This window comes from Lycorma delicatula, chromosome 2 (genome assembly GCF_047948215.1).
Source record: "Lycorma delicatula isolate Av1 chromosome 2, ASM4794821v1, whole genome shotgun sequence".
In the NCBI taxonomy this organism is placed as follows: Eukaryota; Metazoa; Arthropoda; class Insecta; order Hemiptera; family Fulgoridae; genus Lycorma; species Lycorma delicatula.
In genome coordinates, this window is record NC_134456.1 from 111,395,804 (window position 1) to 111,421,782 (window position 25,979).

General features: G+C 30.5%; 1 protein-coding gene across 1 annotated transcript in view; it reads right to left on the reverse strand.

Moving 5' to 3' along the window:
- The window catches only part of Parp1 (Poly-(ADP-ribose) polymerase), a 103,613-nt gene that overhangs the window by 55,962 nt on the left and 21,672 nt on the right, over nt 1–25,979 (reverse strand). The window contains exons 4-7 of the mRNA XM_075356070.1: nt 22,523–22,725; nt 13,132–13,348; nt 8,848–9,056; nt 7,513–7,608 (exon numbers count right to left, since the gene is read on the reverse strand). Coding sequence (XP_075212185.1) covers nt 7,513–7,608; nt 8,848–9,056; nt 13,132–13,348; nt 22,523–22,725 — 725 coding nt within the window. The remainder of the gene's footprint in view (nt 1–7,512; nt 7,609–8,847; nt 9,057–13,131; nt 13,349–22,522; nt 22,726–25,979) is intronic.

Below are 25,979 nucleotides of genomic sequence, written 5' to 3' on the forward strand. Positions count from 1 at the left end.
CGTTTGGAATATGTAAAACAAATTGTTAGGGATGTAGGATGTAGAGGGTATACTGAAATGAAACGACTAGCACTAGATAGGGAATCTTGGAGAGCTGCATCAAACCAGTCAAATGACTGAAGACAAAAAAAATAAAAAAAAGATTATAAAGTCTTGAAGTTCATTAAGTTGCATATTCTTCATTTAACTCTCCAAAAGGATTTGGCTGAATGGTACAGTTCAGTTTTATACTTTCTCATTCACACAATTTTGTAGTCAAGTAAAGAATTTTGTCACAGAAACCCAAGGCCATTCTCCAATTTACCTACAAGAAAATATCTCACAGCATATATTTGGGCTGATCAACACAAAATTTTTGATCAGTTAAATGCTACTTCACCTTCACACCTAATAAACACATCCTGATCTTAGGAAATTGTAGAGGATAGACAACAGTTATCCGGAGGGCCTTGAAATATTACTTTGGTTAAGTTTGTCTCATTTAGAAGTCCTCTGTGGTTCTTTTACATTATCAACTAATTCAAATGCTTGATCCCTTCTTCAAAGAGTAGTTTGTGGGTTTTAGCTAAACATAAATTAAACTCATGCTAAGGATCTCTAACTAGAGTTACTGAAATCCTCATAAACAATAATACGTAGTTTTACGGGGACACTCTGCCTATAAATCTTCTGGATTTCTTTCCTATCCAGTCAGTGCATAGAAACCTAAACTAAAGTGCTTATAAAAAAACTAGGTTCCCTAATTTCTCCTTAATTTAGATCTTACTTTTGACTCATACATTATAAGAAATAACTGATCATGACAAATTAAATGCTTACTTTTTGCCAATATACAGCAGTTAAAGAAATTCACTGTTAATGAACACTATTGACGACAATGAGATTTTTTGTTTATGAGAAACAAGCAAAGACAAATAAAAACTTCATGAAAAAACAAAAGAGGTGGCATTACCCTCACAATAACTGAAGAATTTAAAATGGGAAATCACACCAGAAATACTACCAAAATTAACACAAACAATGCTGGTAGCAACATATACAGTGTCGGTGTGTAATTCATAAGGTACTGTTGCCATATATGTGACTGCAACAGTAACTTGAATATCTAATGCACTCTGACAGCAAGCAGCATTTAACTTTGGCTTGATATTATAATACAGCTTATAGTATGGATCCAGTTTTTATGTATATAAACTCATTTGAGTTTTGCTGTTTTGTTCAAATTTTAACAATCTGATTGTGCAAACAATATTGAGGTGGAAAGAAAAATGGAGGTTTATGTTATTTCAAAAAATTTGATAGTAAAATTGTGGAGAAAGTAAATAAAAGAAAGTGAGTTTGTGGAGTGCAATAGATACATGAGATAATAAGAGTGTCATGATCTAATACTACTGCACACTACAATTGTTTATATAAATTTGTAAGATGATACAAAAAGCTAGAACTTAATTTACTTCTGATGATGCTGATCAACAGCCACAATCTATTTAAGAAATTCAACTGAAATAAATTATATAATCTTCATGGAACAATCATTAGATACTGAGTAAACAACTTAAAACTGAATTGAGCTGGCTCGAACTCCAATTATTTGAAGGTTACCTATAACATTACTACTATTGCTGCTACTACTAGCACCCCTATTGGTTATATATATTCTCATCTACTGCCAGTTGCGAAATCTTCATATTTAAGTGCAGTACAGTTTTGTTCTTTGCAGTTGCAAAGATCTAAAATGCCTTATTCGATCAAAGAAAAGATTGATATAGTGGAAGATTACATGAGAGTTTTGGATCCTTTACAAATCACAGAAAATTTCCAAATGTCAGTATTCCAGCAAAGAGTACCATATACTATTTGGTTAAATAGTGGTGTACAACAGGGTCAGTTTCAAAGGTAAATCAAATTAGGGAACTCAAATTAAGACTCCAGAGGCTATAATCAATGTTCAAAGAAAAATTTTTCATGGTCAGAAAAATATAAGTTATCACAACAAAGTGATTTTTTACGTTTTTCTTTTTTGGCGTATAATAAAGGTTCATTATTAGCAGGTGAAAACAATGATTTTACAATATGTAAACTAATTTTTAACAAATGCGATAAGTATAATGATATATAAACTAACAGAAAAAATAAAATTAACAAGCAAACCAGGGAAAATTAACAAGCAAATAGCACAGGGAAAATAGGAAAAGTTAATCACAATATAAAATACTAAGAGAACATATTGTAATAAGTATTAGATAATTGAATATAGATGTTTGGATTTAAGAAAGAACAAGATATTCGGTAAAATGCTTAGATTGTTTCCTAGAATATCTTGGATGGTAGCTCCTAATTTAAATTTCCAATGCTACACTGCATAACACATGCAGTCCACAAGTATGTGGTGTGTCGTTAGTTGGCAGTTGCAGCAGTCTGATTCATTATGTGTCCATGTATAAGATTAGTAGCTTCTCAGAAACATTTCTGATGGGCAGACAGACCTGTTGGGCATATTTCATGTCAACAAGGTATGGCTACATTATCTGAGTGCGTTAATTTGCATAGAAAACAGTATCGGATGACAAAAAATCCTCACCAGATGTTAGAGCATCCACTCATGATGAGAAAATCTGTGTATGGTGTACTGTTTATGATGATAAAGTGGGGAGCCAATATTTTTTGGCTAGATAACAATACAGAAGTTACCATACAATTTTATACGATTTTCTAACTGATAGTGAAAAAGAGTACGGCTTCTTCCATCAAGACAGACCAATATATCACACATCAAACAATTCACTATCATACATACATGTGGCCAGCAGACGTTGTGGCCTTTGCTTCTTCACATTTTTCTGGTTATGACTTTTTCCTTTGAGATTATTTAAATGCTAGAGTTCAAGGTTCAAATCCCCTTCTTGTTGATGAACAGAGGGTTAATATTCAGAAAGAAATTAACAACATCAACAATGTTTTACGTCAGATGACTCTTAACATAATCACTTGTTCACAAAAGTGCATCACTACACAGGGTGCTCACTTCGAACATATTTTGTAAAAATTTTTGTAAATAAGTAAACTTTTGCTAATATAAATAAAATTTTTTATTTAATTTACTTTTTTATTTTAATAATGAAATGTTATAAGTTAATTTAATAACATAATATAGTAGTTATTAGTTTATTTATGTTAAACTCTTTATAGTCCATTTTTTTAGTACTTATCTTTACTTTTTTACTTTATCATAAAGTTTTCAGGCCTAAGCCCATCTTCAGTGATATTTTTTGTAAATTTTTAGACTATTTACGTTGACACACTATATTAGCTTTTTAAATTTTGTAAAAATTGTTGGTTAAAATAATATTTTTTAAAAAATTTCCATAAAAACATTTAAAATTAATTACAACAAATATTTGTTAAGTCAAGAATGAAAAAGTATACAATAACTATTAATTTATCATATCCTGTCTTTGTATACCAACTTAATTTTAACAAGAATGTCCCCATCAAATTCTGTTTGCAGATTTATAAGGCTGAATTCACACACACACACAATTTTTCTAAAATGCCCAATTTTTATTATTTTCATCTTCAATATTTATTTTTTCAACTATTTCCAAATTATCTTCTAAACTACTTATATTACGGTTATTATTTATCAAATGGTCAGCAACATTTGAGAAACCCATCTTTCTATTTTTAAATGATATAAAATGTTCATTAAATCTATTTTTAAATGACCTGTGCGTTTTTACCAATCTTTTCGCAATTATTGCATTTAATTTTATAAATAACAGAAGAATCATATTGATGATTTTTTACTTTTTCATTATTATAAAATTTTAAATGTTTTATTATATGATAATCAGGTTTATACATTTTATCATTATAAGCATCAATTAAGTTTTCTATAATTTTATTTGTATAACAATATTTTACATAAACATTTTCATTATTTTTATTATAATTTATGGGTAATAATGTAGTAATATTTGTATTATTAAAAAATTTTGAATTATATTTTTTACATATATTTAAAAAAATATACTATCTTTTTCAAATAGGAATTTGAAAGAATAGTATATCGCATAAATCACACACATCAAATTTTATTGTGGGTCAGATACGTGGATGATTTTAGTTATATATGAACCAGTTATAAATAATGAACAGGAAGTAATTTTTAATAAGTTAAATTCAAATCATAAAACTAAAATTTACATATGAAATGGAACATAACAGAAAAATAAATTATTTAGATTTTTTTTTTTTTTTTTGTCTTCAGTCATTTGACTGGTTTGATGCAGCTCTCCAAGATTCCCTATCTAGTGCTAGTCGTTTCATTTCAGTATACCCTCTACATCCCATTATTTAGATGTAAATATTAAAATAAATAAAAACAATCAAATAATAACTGGAGTATATAAAAAAACCTACCTCAAAGAAATTCTTGTAAATAGGAATTCTAATCATCCTTGGTCCCAAAAAGTTAATATTTTTAAGAACATGACAAACAACGCAATAAAACTTAAATGGTAAATGAGTACTGTATAACGAAATAAAAAGTAAAAGAATACAGATATAAAAAATGGATATCATACGTCATTGATTGATACATATATATATTTCAGAATTTTTAATTTTAATTTTAAATTAAACTAATTTAATTTAGATTGAATTACAGCCCTGGCCAAATTGTTAGACTATAACAATTTTTAATGCATTTTTCTACAAAATGGTGGAAAAATCACGCCAAAGGCCAAATTATTAGAATAAGTGCATATAAAATGCAAATACTTTATTTACTAAATAAAAAAAAAAACCACTACATAATATATGAGCTTTTTAATATTTAGTACACATTCCCTTGTTTTTGATGAGCAATTTAAGTCTGTTGACATACTTTGCATAAGATTTTAACATGTGGTCTTGATTTCTTCATCAAGGTGCAAAACTTGGATGAGCGTTTCAATTAATTGTCTCTTTATTGTAACTCTGGTTTCCTGTAGTCTTCATTTGACTATTGCCCATTGGTTTCTATTGGGTACAGATTGGAACTGTTAACAAGCCAGGGAAGAACACTGATCTCTTCTTTCTTTAAAAACTCTTTAATACGTTTAGCCTGATGGTACGGGGCTCCATCATCCATAAAAATGAATTCTCTGTTCGGATACCAATCACGAGCCTGTGGTAGTAGTTTAGTTTTCCAAACATTCAAGAACTGATCCTGCCTCATAATTTTTTCAATCACCTGGTTTTTTCTTAGGTCTGTATGCCTATAGTCCTTCTTCCTTTAAAATTCTTCTGACAGTCCTAGCTGAAATTTTATGACACATTATCAAATTTGGTCCTAAGAACCTTACTTGTGATACTTTTGTTTGTTAGTATCATGTTTTCAGCGTTTTGGTCATTCTAGGACTAAGAATCTTCTTTCGACCATAGTTCCCAATCCGTCCAGATTCAAAGTTGTCACTCTTTTCAAGTTTCTTCTTAATTCTACTAACCGATTCTTGTGAAATTTTTAGTCTTGATGTTATCTGACTTTGAGTATAATGTTCTTCTTGAAAAAGAACTTGTATTATTGAAACTTTTCTTGGTGAAAGATCAGGATTTTTACCCATAACCACAAAATTTTACTTGTTTAAAAATTATAAGTAAAAAGTATTTTAAAACACTTATAACAAACCCAAAAATATAATGAATAGTATTTTTAATAATAATAAACACAAATCTAAGAATCTGTCCAACTTAAAACACTTACATAATACTTAATCACATGTTTACATGCAAAGAGGATTTTGATTGAATAGCTGGTAGGCAGGCAGTCACTGAATACTGAAAAAATCAGGCAGAAAGGTTAGTAATGCCAACTTGCAACATCAGAAACATACTTTTCATGCTTGTTACATGTTTTAGTGATAATCTGATGCAAATAAATACATTACAAATACAAAACAATTTTTGTAATAATTTTGTAAAAAACGCAAAAAAATTGTTTTAGTCTAATAATTTGGCCATGGCTGTATTATATAACAGATGATTCAAAAAGGACTTTATAACTTTAAAGCATATAAAAATTTACAGACATAACTTATAGATTTGATGAAGGTCTTACTTCATAGAAAAACACATTAACTTTGTTATCCAATATTCACTTTGGTTCAATATGGCTTCCACCTGTAATGCAACATAAATCCCACCTGAAATTGATTTCATTCCAGATTGCAGCCAGCAAATTGGGTGTTAACTCTGTAGTTGCAACATTAATTCAAAATCTTAGTCCAACAAGATCAACAGGCAAAGGTGGCACATAAACCCAAATTTTAATGAAACCCCACACGCAAAAATCTAGCGGATTCAAATCTGGGGGGGGGGGGAGATGGCCATGCAATTGGACCTTCTAGACCTGGGAATTGAGTAAGTATCAAGAAAATCTCAGACCTCTGGGCGGTAGCGAGGTGGTGCCCTGTCTTGCTGATAGTAATGGCATCCATTTTGGTCATCATCGTCTAAATGAGGAATTAGAAAATCTTGAAGAATGTCTATATAAATCTTTACGGTAGCCTCCTGGAAGAACAGGCTGTACAGTCTTTGTTTTTTAGGACACAAAAAAATTGACCTTATGTCTATCATGAATGTACTGCTAAGCTTCATGAAGGTTCTTGGTACCCCATATTTGACATTTATGGATGTTACCTTCCCACTGATGTGAAACATTGACTTACCACTAAAAGTTCTATAAATGTACCATTATCTACAATTCTATCATTTCCACACATAACTGAAGCTGAGCAACTTTTGTTGTAACCTGTAACATGTTGAACCAAGGTTAATTTGTATGGCTTCAAGTGCAATCGTTTATGTAATACACGCCAAACAGTCGTTTGTGGAATGCCAGTCTCATGTGGGGCATGTCAAATGGATTTATTTGAACTATATGCAAAGCTTTCTTCGAGTTGTTTCACAGCAGCTCTGGGTTGCACAAGCATCCTGGTGATTTTGTGGAATTTAACAGAACATGTCTCAATGCAGGTTTGGTGCCAAGAGCAAATTGTATGCCTACTAAGAGGCTCCCTACTGTACGCTCTACAAAATTTACGTTGAACTGCAGTTGCCAACTGCAAATTGTGAAACCAAAACACACAGCGAGCAAGTTCAGCACCAGTAAATGTAGCCATTTCTGACAACACTGGTGGCTGAATTTGGTACTAATGAACTGTGCGAGTCAAAAATTGATGTGTTTTGCTATGAAATGAGACCTCAACTGAATCTGTAAGTTATCTAAATAAATTTTTATATGCTTTTAAAGTTAAGAAGTTTTTTTTGAGTTACCTGATGTATATAAGTGAACGGTGTTTTCATACTATTCATATCTCAAAATGTAAAGAAAATTCAATTTTATCCCTCAATCCCACTGTGCAAAACTGAAAGTAATAGGTACTTTTTGTCAAAATGTCAGTAAGACAACAAAATTATTGCATTATAGTAAGCAATTTTTTATAAGTAAATTTAACTTAAAATACTTACTCCTGATTATCACCAGACCCAGATGGTTTATCTGGTTGATCTTCCTTTTCATTCAACTGTATTAATCTATCCGATACTTTACAGTTATAATTAGCTCTGAAATGAAGCAATTAATTAACAAGTGTCATAATAATTGTTACTGTATAAAATTAAATAATATTACAGCCATGCAAACTGTGCTTAGACAGTTTTTAAAATGCTTAAGTTAAGAACTATAGTTTTTAGAAATGCACAAATATTTTAAATTAAAAATAAATCACACAAAAGAATTTTAAAAGAATAATTTAATTTCATAAACAATAAATTACATTTTACATATTAAAATGTACCTCCTGCAACCTAACTATTTCTTTTTGTCATCTTTACAATAAATTAATAACTGCCATCGTTTCTGGAAAGTTATTTTCTGGAATATCCTGGATAATCTTTTTCTAAGAGATTATCAGACCATTATAGAACATCTCAAAGACACTTTTCATAAGTGGGATACAAATCTTTTTGGAAACTTGTTTCATTCCTGTCTGAGAAAACTACATGTTGTTAAGGCCAGCGGTGAACACATCTCATACTAATGTAACCTTACAGTTGTACGCAACCAGATAAGACTCCAATCACTCCCTAAAATGACAGCAACCACTCTCAAACACTAGCATTCCACTGAATGATTATTAAAAAAAAAAGTATGAAGAGAAGTGGTTTTTTATTGTCTTCTTTACAGAACTGAATACACAAAGATAATAGAGTCCCAACCTTTAAAATGTAGGTGATATTTAGCTCTATAAATGACACATTTATAACACTCATCATAGAAACTGGCTATATAATGAGTACTATTACTCTCAGAAAAAACAACTGCTTTTTGTAACTTGGTGTTTCACATATATCAGTCAAGCATGATTGGAAGAATAATGTAACATAGCAAACTACTGTATCTCTTTCTGCTGAGAAACAATGCAATAAACACAGTGCTCTACTCAGTAAACAAGATACACAGATAAAAACAAAGTTAGTGTAAATGAACATAGTTGCATCTGATAGTTTCTTCTATTTTATTTACATATTACTGAACAAATCTACAATACCCAAGGGAAATCTGCAATCCAAACCATTACTCTTGAATATCCTGAGCAAGCTAAAAAAAAATTAAATACTTTGAAGTAATAAGAAAAATGTTAATTATTCAGAATTTGTTTACATTAAAAATAATTGCATTAAGAGAAAAACTCATATCAGTAAGAACCACACATTAACATGCATGCTATTATGCACATGAGTGCAAATGTGTACAAAACACACACATTGCACACAAACCTTAGCAATAAATGACATACTTACAGTTCTTCACAACTTTCTACAATTTCAGGTGGCACTTTAAATGGTTTCCTAGGTGGTTTTAAATTAACATTTTCACATTTAACCCACTCGGAGATTGATCCATCGCACACATACCCTGTACCAGATCTGAATACATATTGGCCATTTTTGCACTTCTCACAAGGTAATAACGCTCCAAATGTCATAATATCTGATAAAATTTCTTTTCTCTAAAAATAAAATAAAGTTTATGAAATAACTTGGAAAACAAATTATACATCATAAAAGTCAACACAATAACTTATTATCAAAATTAGTAATTCTACATACAGTATTTACACACAATATAAGTAAAGTAGGGAGGAGATCCAGAATTAAATATAATATAAATTTAAATTAAAATTAATTTCAATATAATTAAATTAATATATAATATAAATTATATTAAAAATAATATTTAATAGAATTAAATTTAATATTTAAAAATAGGCCGATTATTTCTGTAAATAAGGATACATGTTGCATAACAATTTATTAATCTCTTAAAATATTAATAGCCCAATCCCCTAAGTAAAATTTCAACTAAGATCTTACAGCACCAAATGGCTGAATTTTTTCATACAGGTTGTATTTTTTATATTATAAAAAAAAGGTTTGCACAATTTTCTGAGATGCATTTTAAAAAAATGATAGCAGTTATTTCTTTCCCAAAATATCTCTGAAAATAAAATTATTATGCAAAAACTGAGACCATAAGATGAAAGAGAAAATCTTACACAAAAAGATCTTTGTTTATTTATTTATTTTTTTAAATCTGTTTTCCTTCAAATGACTTGAAATTACTGTTATGTACTTGTCTAACCTGATTTAGCGACTGATTTAATAAAATAATGAACAGTTCATTATAGCAATGAACTTTGGCAATCAACTAAATAAAATTGGACAATTAGAAATATTGAAATTTCCTCAAAGGCAAAATGATAGTGTTTGTCTTTCATCAGGAAAGTTCTGTTTGAATCCTGGCCAGGTTGGTATTTCTAATATGTTAAAAAGTTCATTTACAAAAAAAAGCAGGTAGTAGCTACATTAAATGGGCATACACCTACAGTCAGAAAAATAAATAAATTTATGATCAAAAACTTTACAAAAAAGAATTCACATTGTTCAAAAAGTAAAATACCTACACAATAATTTAATTTACATAATTATTAACAGACATACGAAAAATATATCATAAATTAAATTTTACCAGATTATGAACATAAAACAAATAAATCTTCTTGCTTCACAATCACAAAAAATAGCCGCAAAATACACTAGGCCCAGCTAATATACGAGCTTGTGACATCACAAGCAGGGTGCGTATTACTACTCGGCTTGACAACTCCGTGTATCAAATTGAAGTATTACTTATCATATTGTACGCGGTAATAACTATCATATTTACATTCACTAATTACAAACAATACGTAATCAATTCTTTTATAACCTTTATTTGTACTAAATTATTAATTTTTAATAATAAAGAAAAAGCTTACTCTTCATGCATCTAATTCAAACTTCTAGCAAGTTCATCATCCTAGCTAAATGAATCACTATCACTGTCATTTTCATTTTCATTTCCACTTTCACTACCAGAGTCTACACATAAACATTCTGCCATTTCATTGATCAGTGGTTCCAGTTTTTCATACTCTTTTTCAATACTTTTTACTTTTTCACAATAAGGTTTCCAGTCATCTTCATTCATGGAATTACTTTTCTCCATAGTTAATTTTTCAACATTTGTGAAAGAAAATGTGTTATGACTCACATGTCTTTTTATGGCTGACCATACCATCTTGATCGGATTCAAATCAGGAAGGTACAGTGAGAGTCTAACTAAGAACACGACGTCCATGTTTTTTTTTCAAAAGTTCATAAAGTGATATTTTTATACTTTAGTTTTATGTAACTTTAATAATTTATATATTTGTGGTTTCAACATTTTTGAACTATACAGAATATGAGTTTTCTCCAGCCAATCGGTCATATCTTTTCTTCAGGAGTTAGAATTTGGCACTTTATCAATACCTGTATTGTGATAAGGGTCGTTATAAACAACTACTACTGACATTGGTGGAAGATTTAGAATTAATTTTTCATAAGTCCATTTCATGAAATTGTCTGTATTCATGTTGTCATGGTAGTCGCCACTTTTCAAAGTTAGTAATGTGTTCATAATAAAACAAATTTCTCCTCCAGTATGAATTACTATTAAATGATCACCTTTATTAATCAGCATATAAGTCCCTCAACAATACCATCAGACCAAGATTTTGTCAAATAATGTGAACTTAAAACATACGTTTAATTCAGATAAACAATTGCAACATTGCTTTGACTGTTCTTAGCCACTGCTTGCAAATATTCAATTCTCTTCCACCTGATATCGGATTTCTCAATTAAAAGTTTTCTGTTTTTCAGTTGTACACCATTTGAAACCCAACTCTTTCAAAATAACAGCTAAAGTTGATTAACTGCCTTTAAAATCAATGGATGACTGAAGTTCTTGCCTTATTTTTTTTTTTAAGTAGGAAATTCATTCATCCTTAAATGAAATTCATTAACTGTTCGTTTAATTACACCTAAATCAAAACTGTCCAGTCCATTGACAGGTTTCAAACATCGTTTATACTTTTTCGGCACGCTGGAAGAACACGACTGGGATGTTAATTGAAGAATCATGTCTTTTTTCTCTTCTAAGTTTTTGAGCCTGTGTTCATGATACCCCACATCAGGATATCATTTTTTTCTTTGCATTTCTGAATGCCAATTATATGTCTGTCATCAGTTAATTTACCTACTTTTAGAGCTTCTTTCTTCATAAAATCATAAACATTGTTGATAATTTCATGTACTTGACTCCTGTTTTTTTTTTCTTAACTACGGATATAAATTCTGCCATAACAAAGTGCACTAATAACACCCGAACAAAACTAAAATAAAAAATTATATATTACAAAAAAATTTGCGAAAAACAATGAGCAATTATAAAATAACATAACTGCACTAAAACGCTACCCGAATACCTTCACTGAACACGATATAAAATGGACTAAAGTTTATTTCTTTAAATACACACCTTGTACTATGAATGACAGATTTAAATATAATCATGATGAAAAACATCATTTCTAACTGCATGTATAAATTTTTATAGGCCTATACATAATAACAGTCAGAACATTAGTCATTGGTTAAGGAATTGTTATTGTTTACAATATCGAGTCATTAAGCATTTTTATACACGTAACTAACTCAACTGAAAAGAATTGAACACACAACAACATAAATGTATTGTTTGGGTGCCCGTTGTTTGTAAGTCAAAAAATGAAATAAGAATAATAATTACACAAAAATAATGTTTTGGAAAACAATAATATAATGAGATGTCACAAGCTTGTAGAATCACTGATACAACTACAGATTTAAAATTTACAAATAACTAACAATGACAGACACACTCATTCAAAATGTCTAAAATAAAATATAAAATATCTCCAAATATAAAAAATCTGCCATGGTTAAAAAATATCTTTTATAATCATGATCCATATCCATTCCAGATCCACTCAACACAACCATATCACCTGAAGAAAAAGACAACATAATGCTATAAAATTGAAATAACATCACACATGACTTGGTGTAAACAAAATCACCAATTACAAATAAAACTACAACGAATAAAAACAAGTCAACAACACTAATATAAATAACCAAAAACAGAGAAAATAACTCACAAGCATACAAAGGATGCAGCGTAGCCTTTAGAACAAGAAACAAAACATACTGTGACACAAACTAATAATCCTGAAATATATAATATTACTGCAATTGCTCTACATTAAACAAATGGGGGACAACATAAAAAAAATATATGCACATTTAAAATCACTCAATTACACCATTCATTTATTACCTCTTAGATTCAAATCACAAAAACATTCATACTTGAAAGACATTCTCATCACTTTACGAGTCCTAACATGTCCATTAACAGAAACATCAGCTGATGCTGAAGTGAGAAACAAAACCTCCAGTCACTGAAGAGGACCATGAAAGCAATTAAAGGAATAATAATATAAACATTATATTAATTAGATTTGGGTCAGTTCCAATACAACTTTACACAATTTTTACCAGTCATAATAGACAACAAATAGACATAAAAAAGAAATGATCTTATTCACACATGAAATTAAAAGTATCAAACATGATGTTAATATTACCCTAAAAGAACAATATTAAAAAAATACAAACCTTTTCATCCCCAGAAGATATCTTTTGATTATTATACTCTAACAACTGTATTAATGAATTCCTTTTGAAATTCTTCAAAATATTTCTAAACTTAAATATTTTATCAATTTGCTTCTTTAACTTTTTCTTTTCTTCGTTCAGTTTTTTCTGATCCTCTTCCAAAACTTTTATCTTTTTAGCTGGTATCTCACCATCTAAAGCATCTGTTTCAGTCTTCCTAAAAAAAAAAAAAAAAAATATATATATATATATATATATTTAATTACTACGATTAATTCATATTCTTAAGAAAAAAAAATACAAGCAGAAATATATTCACAGATGATCCATTGAGTTCAGAACAATAACCAAGGGCTATTTACCTCGCCAATCGAGTAATAAAAATAAACAAAATAAATTTTAAAAAACTTTAAACTTAACTTTATTTAAAACTTTAAATTAAAAAAGTTACATACATAATTATATTTCTTCTCAACATAATCCCTGCCAAAATTGTTGTATCTTGACACCAGCTGCCTATTTCTTCTTCAAAGAATGGTGCTGCCAAAGTACCCATCCATTTGTTGACCTGATTCATGAGTTCACCCTTGTTTTTAAATTATTGAGTAGCAAGCCAATTCTTCAATTTTGTAAACAGATGAAAATCAAATATTTCTAAATCAGAGATGTAAAGGGAATGGTAAAGCATGAACCTAAGGAAACATAAGGAACTTTATTCCATAAACCATGAAATTTTAGGAAAATGTTCACATTTCAGAATTGTAAAGCAGTGTTTATGATGAACATCATGTTCAATTTTTTCAACCAATTCATTACTCAAAATGGAATGTACTTAATGAACGCTTCCTTCCTCATTGCGCACCTTATTTCACTCTTCTCACATAATCCTTACTCATTACATAAACTCTGCACTGCTGACACTGAATCTTGGCTCCAAAGTTTCACAGACAAATGATGCGTGTACCTTGCAAATGGCAGAAGCCATAACAATCAACTCCATATTTCACCATATGCTACTGAAGTGGGTGCAGAACAAAATGGTAAATGATTGTATGTTTGACAATATTTAAGTTTTCCTGATATATACCACGTATGTGCTTTAAACTAGTTTGTAATGTACAACAGGAGGTTAATTTATAAATTGCTTGAATTTAGCAAATTTTCAAAATCCAAAACATCTCCCACAAATACATTGTGTTGAGTGAATATTTACTTAATAACATACCAGGTCTGTTCAGAAAATAACTAAATTTTAATTTTTGAATCTTTATTATTAATTTTACAGATTATTGCTCCTTGTTCCCTTCAAAGTATTCCCCTCCCCTATTCACATACTTTTCCCAGCAGTATTTCCACTTTGCGAAGCAGTCCTGGATAGCTTCATTTGAAGTGGCCGTGATGAATTTGCTTTAATGTCATCAATAGTCTCAAAACGGCAATCTTTCATCACCAATTTTAATTTCGGAAATAAGAAAAATCACAAGGAGCCAGGTCTGGAAAGTAGGAAGACTGAGGGAGGACAGTCATCTAATTTTTGGAACAAAACTGACAAATTGATAAAGCTGAATGTGCGGGCACATTGTCGTAGTGAAGGAACCATGAATTGTCTCGCCACAACTCTGGCCCCTTTTTACAGATTTTTTCATGTAACCATTGTAAAATGCCTTGATAGTATGCACGGTTATCTGCACCTTGAGGCAAGAATTCAAAATGCATACCATTGAAATAAATAAAAAAAACAGAGAGCATCACTTTGACATAAGATAGAGACTGACGTGCTTTCTTGAGGTGTGGAAATTCTTTGCCGATCCATTGTAATTATTGAACTTTTGTCTCAATGTCGTAGCTGTACACCCAGCTTTCATCTCCTGTTAAGAACCTTTGCATGAATGTTTAATCTTCATTGGCTTGTTCAAGAAGTTGCCTACAAACATCCACTCAATGTTCTTTCTGCTGTTTGGTCATCAAACAATAAACGAAATTTACTGCATATTCAATTTTTCCGTCAAAATGTCACGGCATGATCCAATCCAACTGAGATGCTGACCTCTTCTGCAAGTTCTCTGACAGTCAATTGGCAATTTGCACAAACCAGATCATTGATTTTCTGAATGTAGGTGTCATCAGTTGAAGTCGAAGGCCTTCCTGGTCAGGGGTCATACTATATTCTCTGACGACCACTTTTAAATCATGAAAACTATTCATAACATTGCATACGACCCAGGGCATCATCTTTGTAAGATTGTTTCAAAAACTGAAACATTTTTGTGAAAAGTTTTTCCCAATTTCACACAAAATTTTACATTGTATTATTGCACTTGAAAACTGCAAATTACAAAAATTGCTACTAAAACTTAAACACGTCGCACTCAAATAACAATACTAAAACTAAACAAGATATCAACAATCCAAGAACACATAGTTACAGAGGAGCTTATGTGGAACACACTGCTGCCAACCACACATCACTAAATATCTCTCTTGGTACGTTGTTAAAAATGTTTGGTTATTTCCTGAACAGACCTTGTACTTGCTAACTAATACAATAATCCTTAAAACTGACTCTTAACAAATTAAATTTTAGAGGTAAATACTTAAGATGATTGTATTAACAGTGTAGATAACATATGGAAAGCTCCCTGCTAATGGGTGGAAAAAGTCCAAACAGCTACTTTTACAGTTATTCTCCTCATCTATATTAGGAATACATTCCTCTATTTATTAAGTAAAGTACAACTTTACTTAATACTAATCTCAACCCTGGTTGAACTCTTTTTAAGTAACCAGGCAGGAAACAGAGTTCCTGGACAGTTCCATAGACAGAACTACTGATTCGCCACTAACTTGGCACAAATCCAGTGAGTATATAAACTAATGCATAGAACATAACTGACAAGACAGTATCAATGACATTAAAAGGGGACAACTAACCCAAAAAGAAAACAAAGCAAGATAAAACAATTACTCAAAAGTCATGCTTCAACTAGTAAGTAAAAATCTCGTTTCTATGATTGGGAAATCTAGAAGCCTGTGATGGGAGTAACAATTTACAGGTGAAAAATGTTTGCATTGATTAACCCAAACATATGCTGCAACGACTCAAGCATATGACTCCTTTTCCTTCAAATATAAAAAAAACTAAACAGGAAAGATTCTGGCTTTCCCAGTGAAAATTATTACACATTCCCAAAATTGTTGGCATGTAAAAATATCCAACTGAACTACAAACTGCAAACCTAAAAATAACCAGATGCTGAATGAAACATATGAACTAGATGAAGTTATGTAATAGGCCTCCAGGTGTGGTAGAGGTCATCACATGGCATCATTGCAGGTTGATTGTGCAAGAAAGTTTGATGATTTTTAGAAAAGCTAATAATAAAAAACAACAAATGTGTAAAATTTTCAGAGAAATCAAGCTGAAACTGTTTTACTGACTTAAGAATCTTTTAAGAAATTTGAAACACAAGAAAGAAAGTAAATTGTATTGATATTTTATTTGAAACAAAGTAAAATGCCATTTGAATATAGACTGAAAACTGCTTAACATTCAACCAAAGGGTTACTTTTTTCAAGGTCCGATCAGTCGCAAAATAAAAACACGTGCAAAAATTGGATGAACCTTTGTGGAGCGTCTCTAGTATGGCCTTCAATCACGCCACGTCACTTCGTTTAGTTCTGAACACGCAGCTAGCACGTAAACATGTCTACAACAATAGCATCTCCCGCCAAGTGTGAAGTGCGTTAGGTAATTCGATTTCTTCAGGCTGAGGGGTGTAATGTAGCTGAAATTCATAGACGAATAAGTAATGTGTGAAACTTCAATGAGTGACAGCAAAGTGCGACAATGGTGCAGGAACTTTAAAGGAGGACGTACAGATGTTCATGATGGAGGCGGTCAGGGAAGGAAGCGAGTGTCAACTGATTATCTTGTTGAGCGAGTGGATGAGGCAATTTGAGAAAATTGTCAGCCTCATACAGTATGACTCTTCAATGTCTAGGAAGGGAAATTCAGAATAAGCGGAGAGGAATGTTGTCATCAGGCATTGTGTTTCTCCATGACAATGCTCGGCCGCACACTGCAGCTGTAACAAAGCTCCTGCAGCGTTTTCGTTGGGAAGTGTTTCATCACCCATCATAGCCCAGACTTGGCTCCATCTGATTTTCACCTCTTTGCTCACATGAAACGCTGGCTAGGAGGACAACATTTTGGCAGGGACATCGAGCTGTAGACCAACGTAGAAACATGGCTAAAAACACAGGCAGCTTAGTTCTATGACAAGGGTATTGGAAAGTTGGTACCACGTTACGACAAATGTCTAAATCAGAGTGGCGACTATGTAGAGAAATAGCGTAACTATGTAAGTACTTGTTACAAATAAAAATTTGTTTATTTTCACTGAGGTTTTAATTTCGTGACCGATCAGACCTTGAAAAAAAAATAACCATTGTATTTTGGAGTTCATGTCAGAAAAGTTAACAGGAGTGAATATAAAATTAACTTCTGCAAAATCTGTTTCTCATTTGTGACATAAGGATAAAAAAAAAACCTTGCATAAATATTTTAACAGTCTGAGTGAACAAGTTAAAAATGAGACAGTTTCTTTCTGAAGTAATTAATCATCAGTGAGGAGACTGTGCAGCAGTAACGAACCCAATAAGGGATTTGAAAATCCGTCTTTAGATTTTACCCAAGAGAAATGGAATTTCCAAAACAGTCCACAGGCTAAATAATATTAACACACTCCAAATTCTAGCATCAAATCTAGATCCCAAGAACAAATAAAATTGGGCAAGGATAGAGAATAAGGAAGATCTTCCGCAAGACTCTTCCAATCAGATAGTCAAAGTGAAAGACTTTTTCTTTTCTCAATTCTCCTTATCCTTTATTCTCTCTTCCTAGAGCAAGTGCTGTGGGAGTTGAGTCGGCTGCCACAGTACCATTTGTGTGCCAAGTTCTCAACTTTTAGTGCTCAGCAAGGTAATAGTTTCTTTAATAGAGATTATCAAGGTAGCAAACCTATGTGCTTGTGCAAATGCCCAGGCTCTGTTTCTACCCAAAGATTTTGTCTACGTGCCACTAAGGTACTCCCAAATCTAGCGGTCAAGGTACCACTAAGTATAGGCAGGCCTCTTATTTTTGTCTCCAGTAAGTCAAAGGATAAGAAAAAGAAGTGAATTGTGAAGAAGAAACACCTACCAGAGTATAATTTCCTGTCTTACCCAGGACCCTATGACCCTTAAAAAAACGAACATCAAACCATATGAAAAGTGTTTCAAATGATCAAAGGGATAAGTATTTCAAGTTTAAAGAACAGTACATTAAAGGAAACTGTAGATTGGTTAGTTATATAAAACCTAACTAACCATTTGCTTTTATATATTAGTTATTTTTAAATTTGTAATTTTAAATGTTTGACTGTCCTGCAAGTTAATGAAATAATTTAATTTAAAATTATACTCTAAAGAAATTTGAATTTTATATATCATAAAATTTTATGAAACAACTTCGTCATAAATTTCATTAAAGAATTTTTGCTAGATTACATCATCATGATATGCCTAATTAATCAACTATACATAATAAAATGAAGTAAAATATGAATTTTTATTCAATTCAGACAAAATAACAATAAATCATATAATAAAATCATAACACTTATTCTATTATTATTATTAGACATTACAGTACAGTCCTTTCCTTCTTTTCTTATTAGGCCTGAATATAAGATAATTTACATAACTGAATAACAAGTTTCCTATCCCTTTTAATCCTACTTCAAAATAGATTTAAAGAGTATAATACCCATTTTATAACAACATTTAGAAATATATAAAAAGCTAACACAATTTACAAATAAAGTGTTCTTCTATCTCCCACCATACTTTAAAAACACATTTTTATTATAAATATAAAACTACATAATTAGAAAGAGTTCATTTAAAACTTGTTAAAAATGAAACACACTACTATATAACAGGTGAATTATTTGAACCCATAGTAGAACATAATAAAAATTTTAACATTTTTAATCTACTAAAAGATGGTCTATATGAATCATATTGACAGACACTCAACAGTTCCATGTCTGTATCTAGAATATCTGTTCTGACTTTTTAAAGTAGCCCCCAAGATGTAATATTATATTTCAGATGAAAGTATCATAAAAAAATATTTAATAATGATCACAAGCTTAGCAACTCAGTAGGATGTTTCAAACTGAAACAATGCAGCTTGATCTTGAAACAAAATCAATTTGATCAACCCACAAATATTTAATATCAACAAGTACCCAAAACTTTTACACTATGGGCAACAAAAATGCCAGTGTTAACACTAAATAAGAGCACAATTCATACTAGTAGTAACAGCAGTAATCACATTTACCTAAGAATTACATTGCAACACACTTCCATCCATATTTCCTGTTAAGTAATTACTTTTTGAAAAAGATACAAAGGTATCATCAAAACAATAACAATGAACTGCTTGATATTTTGATGAAGATAATTTAAAAAAAATAATAACAGCAAGAGAGAAAAAACTTGAGGGATCTTACTATATAAAAGTAAACATGAGGACTTTTATTTTTTATATAATATTATGTTAATATAATATATTAAAGATAACACCAAAGAAGCACAGTTATAGAAACAATTTATTAAAATTCGAGGAGTTAACTTTCATGAACTACTCTCATCGTCAGTTGGTAATTAATATTATTATTATATGATAAATGATTAAAGTTCCAATAAAATATAACAGTTGGAGACAACATTCACATTCCAGGTGATTTTACGCATCTTCACTTATTTTACTTATGCATTCATTTAATCATATAATAATATTAATTGCCAACTGACAATGTGAGTAGTTTGTAAAATTTAACTATTAAAACTTTAATAAATTATTTTTATAACTGTGGTTTGGTGTTTTCTTTAAGAAATTATATTAAGATCAATTAACAGTGGTAAATATGTTTATAAAATATTTGAATTTTCAGAAAATATTGTGTTATATAATCTCTAACTATATGTTGAATTCAATGATATAATAAATAATAATTATAAAAATTAATAAGTTTTACAAAAAAAAAAAATAATAATAATAATGCATGTTGAACTTCTCAGTACTGCCAGTTTGCAAAATTTAATACATGCAAATAATGAGTTACTTAATATTTATAAAAGCAATAACAATCAGAATTGAATAACATCAATCTGTGATGTTAAAAATGCAAGGCGTGATTTAAAAAGTAACAGCCAGTTGCTAATAAAAAGAGGTTGGCAAGAATAAATATTGCCTATTCATAGACATTTCATTAGTTAACTATCAGGAGCCTTATAAACAGCCTATTTTTGTCTACCTTACCGTTAGCAGTGATTAATGATGACATTGAAAATAAACAAACCCACTTGTTTGAATATCCAGATCGATTACATTTCTCAATCCACTTTTGAAACTCTGTGTGAACTGTATAATTTTACAGGCCTACAATAAGTGAATGTAGGTCACTGATCAGAGTTTAATAAATGCTGCATAAATGATCATAAGAAAAGAACAGAGTGTAAAAGCCTTGTGTTAAAAAAAGTCATAGTGTTTAATAAACTTATTGAATAAGTGAATGCAAAAGTTTAAGAAAATAAAGTGTGAAGAATTGTTCTGCAAAACTAGACTATCAATTGTGTGCAAAACTGGGTGACGAGTGAAGATAATGATTAATGAACACAAAAATTTAAGAATGGCATCTGCAGTAGGTGAATTTTTGGACTATTATGAGAGAGGGAATAAATTTTCTCCTACATCATAGCTGGTGATGGAACATGGATTTTATTTATCAACACTGAGTCCAAACAACCAAACAAAAGTGTCATTTAAGTTCATTGAAGTCAAAAAAATTCAAGCAAACTCAATCAGTGCGGAAGGTGATGGCAAGTCTTATCTAGGACAAAAAGTATGCTATTGGTAGATTCCATGGGGCCAGAAACAAGAATCACAATGTAGGTGCAGTGTTAAAACACTTTCAAAACTAAGGTGTGAAATTCAGATCCAGCAACGTGAGATGCTCCATCAAGAACTGTTCTCATTCACAAAAATTGTCAAGCAGATTCATCAAAACAGATGGAAACTTAATAGAATTAAGTTACCATCTTATATTCTGAATCTAACATGCGATTACTACTTCATCCTTCTTTAAAAAAAGTGGCTTGGTTCTCAATGTTATGAAGACAACAATGAATTGAAAACAGCATTATTGAGCTGGCTGAAATCTCAGGCAACAGATTTTTATGAATAGGGTGTTAAAAAACTTATTTCTAGTTATCAGAAATGCTGAAAAAAAAATGGTGACTATGCTGTCTTTGTTAAAATGTTTTAGTCAGTAAATTTTATGTAGGAATTAGAATGTTTTCAATTACCCGGCCTGTTTTTTCTGTTTTCTGGATTCAGCTAAATCAACAATAGCATTCCAAAAGCAAAATTTGATAACAAGTACATGTGAGTGTACATTACACGGTTACTTCAGTAGCCATCATTTAGACGTAACATCAAAACTTGAACAGTTTAAAAGCTTTTACTCTATGTATGAAGTGAGCAAAAAAGGATTAGACTTTACTTAAGACATTAAAACAAAAATAATCATATATTTAGTAATAACATCTTCTGCAATACATGATCTTCTTTATAAATGACCACACACTTAGCTCAATTCTTAACTCATTTTTCAGAACATTTCTGAAAATCTTGTTTCAGAGTAGCAGCCATCTAAGTCTTGTTTTTTCATATCCTCTCAAACTAAGATTATTAAGCAGTGTTTTACACTTGCAGAATGATTAAAAATCACAGGTAGCATAACTTGAGCGTAAAGAACTAGAATAACATCAGAATCACTGTTAGAAAAATTCAGCCACTTCAGCATGATTTTTTTTGATCAGTCAAGAGTACCTTGGGTACAAATTTTACAACCATCCTGCAGAGACCCAAGTTACGATTAAAATTACATTGCTGATCCTCTACTACTACCAATGTCATGAGAAATTTCTTGGATACTTAGCCAATGTCTTTCTTAATTAAATCCCAAACTTAATTAATATAAACAATTTGGCTTTTTAGCAATCGTCAAGAACACTGATCTCTTTTTGTCAAAGTTCACATGTTTTAAATGCTGATATAATTATTTTATTTATTAATATCACCACCATCATTAACAAATCCTTCATGAATTTTACTTATTATTTCAGCTTACATATCATCAAAGTAGCTTGAATGTCAGCAAAATAATAGGAACAGTAAACCTTACAAATTTTAATATTTCATCATTATACTCTTAAGAATTAAATAATTAGAATAATGAATAAAAAAATGTATTAGTTTAGAAATGTTATAGCTTACACTATCTCTGGTAACACCTTCTTCACTTCAGCTTTATCTTCTACTTTTAGTTTTGTGAAACCAGATAATGAATCTCCACAATCAAAAAAACCTAATTCAGAACGTAATTTGACAAAACATTCTAAATGATGCCACAGATCAATTCCACCATATCGTTTACCTTCATCACTTTCAAAATCTTTTTTTGATGCTCTTATCTCCCCCTGAAAAAATATCACCATAAATAAATTTCTTCTTTTAGTTTTTTATTCATAATTAAATAAAATTCTAAATAAAAATTAACCATATAAACAAAAAATATTTATTTATTATTCTGAGTAAATTACAAGGATAAATATCATAATTTATAAAAACATGAATGCTTTTTTGCACTTTCCGCCTCCTTCTATAAAACAAATTTAATAGTTAAAATTAAAATAAATAGAACATTTACTTAAAACTTTGAGCTTAATTCCAAACTTTCAAATAAGTCAATACTTTTTTCTATTTGGTTTTCAATGACTTTTTATCCCTATTATTTATTTCTTTTAACTGTTTGTTAGGTACATTTTTTGACCATGTATTTAAGAATATATATATATATATATATATATATATATTAATATGTAAAATATATATATATATATTACTCCTCTTGCCAATTTCTTTGGCTATTTCAGATATTTTAAATAGATATTGATTGTTAGCTTTAGTGCATGTCATGAAATGATTTCTATTTTTAAAAATTCTTTTTTTTGTTTTTGATTACAGTTTTGACTGCAATGTTATAACATATTTTTCTAATATATAATTGTGCTAATTGATACAGTTCCTCAGAAGGAAATCTCTGATTACAAAATAACATTTTTTTAAGCATTACATTTAGTGTACCAGTCTAAAGTAAATTTTTTTCTATTGAGGATTTCCATTACTTTAACAAACAGAAATGAAATTCACTTAATTTAGCAGTGACTTTTCCAATATGTTGGTTCCAATGCATATGAGAATCAAATGTAATGCCCAAGTCCTCAGCACTATTGCTAATCGATTACTTAATAGTAATGTTTAAATAATATGAAGTGAAATTGTTCAAAAGTTGATATAGTGTCTGTGGCAAAACAAAAAATCTGTGTTTTTTCACAGTTAACTGTTAACTTTTTTGCCAGAAACCATTGGTCTACTGAAGGAAAATCAGAACTTATACATTATTAAACAAAATGTTCCAGTCTTTAGCTGATTAAAAAAACTGCAGTATCATCTGCAAAGGAAAGAATGGCCCCATGATCTGTGATTTGGTATGTAACTTATATACAGGAGAAATAATAATAGGCTGAGTATTGAGCCTTGAGGTACTCAATACTCTATTTTACTGTCGGAATTCATACATTCTACAATTTTTACTTTTTGATACATATCTGTGAGAAAACCTTTCAGTAATTTATTTATGTTCCTTTGAAATCCCATTTTTTCACTTATCTAATACCATTGGCATGATCTACAGCATCAAAAGCATTGTAAATCAACTCACTGAGTTTTGCTAGGGCATCTGTAGATATATTTATTTTGTCTCAACCCAAAATTATTCAATAGGCTCAGAGATAAGATTCACCAATCGCTTTAGTACATCATTTATAACTCAATCAGCTCCTGCAGCTTTTCATGTTTTGAGATTCTGTATTATTTTTACTACTTCATTAGAGTTTGTGGGTAATAAAATCTAATGAATTCCCTACCTCTGGGTCCCTTGTCTTTAAACCAGGTCAAAAAGGAATTCACAAATTTAAAAGCATATAAAAATTTATTGAGATAACTTACAGATTCAGTTGAGGACTCATTTCATACAAAAACACATAAAGTTTGTCACCAACATTCACTTTGGTTCAATATGGCTTTCGTTTGTAATGCGACATATATCCACCTGATGTCGATTTCATTCTAGACTGTAGCTAGCAAGTTGAGCACCAATTCGAAATCTCAGCTCAACATGTAAATATGATACATAAACTCAATTTTTAATGAAACCCCACAAGAAAAAATCCAGCAGAATCAACATTGACTCATCACTAAAAATTACACAGTCTAAAAATGTATTGTCTACAATTCTATCAATCATTTCCACACAAAACTGCGAGCAATGTTTGTTGTCATCTGTAATGTGTTGAACTGTGGTTAGTTTGTATGGTTTCAAGTGGAATCGTCTATGTAATACATACCAAATTGTTGTTTGTGGAATGCCAGTCTCATATGATGCATGTCAAGTTGATTTTTTTGAACTACATGCAAAGCCTTCTCCAAGTTGTTCCACAGCTGCTTCAAGGATAGCAGGCATCCTGGTGATTTTGTATGTTTAACATTCTGTTTCAATGAAGGTTTGATGCCAAGAGTAAATTGAATGCCTACTAGGAGGCTCCCTACTGTACGCTCTACAAATATTAAGCTGATCTGCAAATCATGAAACCTAAACACACAGTGAGGATGTTCTGCACCAGTAAATGTATCCATTTTTATCTACCTTTTTTAACAATGCTGGTAACCGAATTCGGTACTAATGAACTAAGTGAGTCAAAACTTGATATGTTTTGCTATGAAATGTGCTCTCAACCAAACCTGCAAGTTAACTAAATTAATTTTTATATGCTTTAAAAATTTGAAGTCCTTTTTGAATCATCTGGTATTTGATTAACTAGAATCTTCCTACATTTATGAAAAAAGTTACCAAAACATTTATCCTTTACCTTTACCATTATATGTTTATGTAAATTATTTTATTTTGTTTTTTTTCAGTTGTCTCATTTATTTTGATCAAGTTAATAATCCTCCATAATTTTTTACCTTTGCTAACATTTTAACTGACAACATCTTTATCATATTTATTCTTGGCTTTTTTAAATTAATGACACTAAAATGTTTCCATAAAGTACCCATTTTTTGGTACATAATGTGACTGTTAGTTATTACGGGGTCTTTAAATAACTTACATCTTTTAATTGATTTTAAGAAACCTGTCTTTATCCACTCTTTTTTTGTTTGTAATATATATATATATTACAAACAAAAAAAGAGTAAATAAATAAAATAAGAGTAAATAAAAGAGTATATAAATTTACTGTATATATATATATATATACAGAGTCATTCATGGGAACCAGATGTTTTTGAAGTGGGTTGTATTCGGGCGTTCGTGGTGGGAGGGGCACGTGGCTGGTGTCTGACGTTTCCTTTGTTCATAGCATTTACATTTTAGTCGTTGAGATGGAGCCATGGACGCTAGACCAGCGTCTGTACGCGTATGACAGTTTTGTGTGAAATGACGAATCCGTAACTGCTGTTCAGCGAGATTTCCGCCGTCAGTTTAATATCCATCGTAATGCAAGTGTCCCTTCTCGTAACACAATATTGCAATGGGTAAACAACCTTCGAACAAGTGGTTCAATATTGAAGAATAAATCACCGGGTCCCCGACGAACTGCTAGCACTC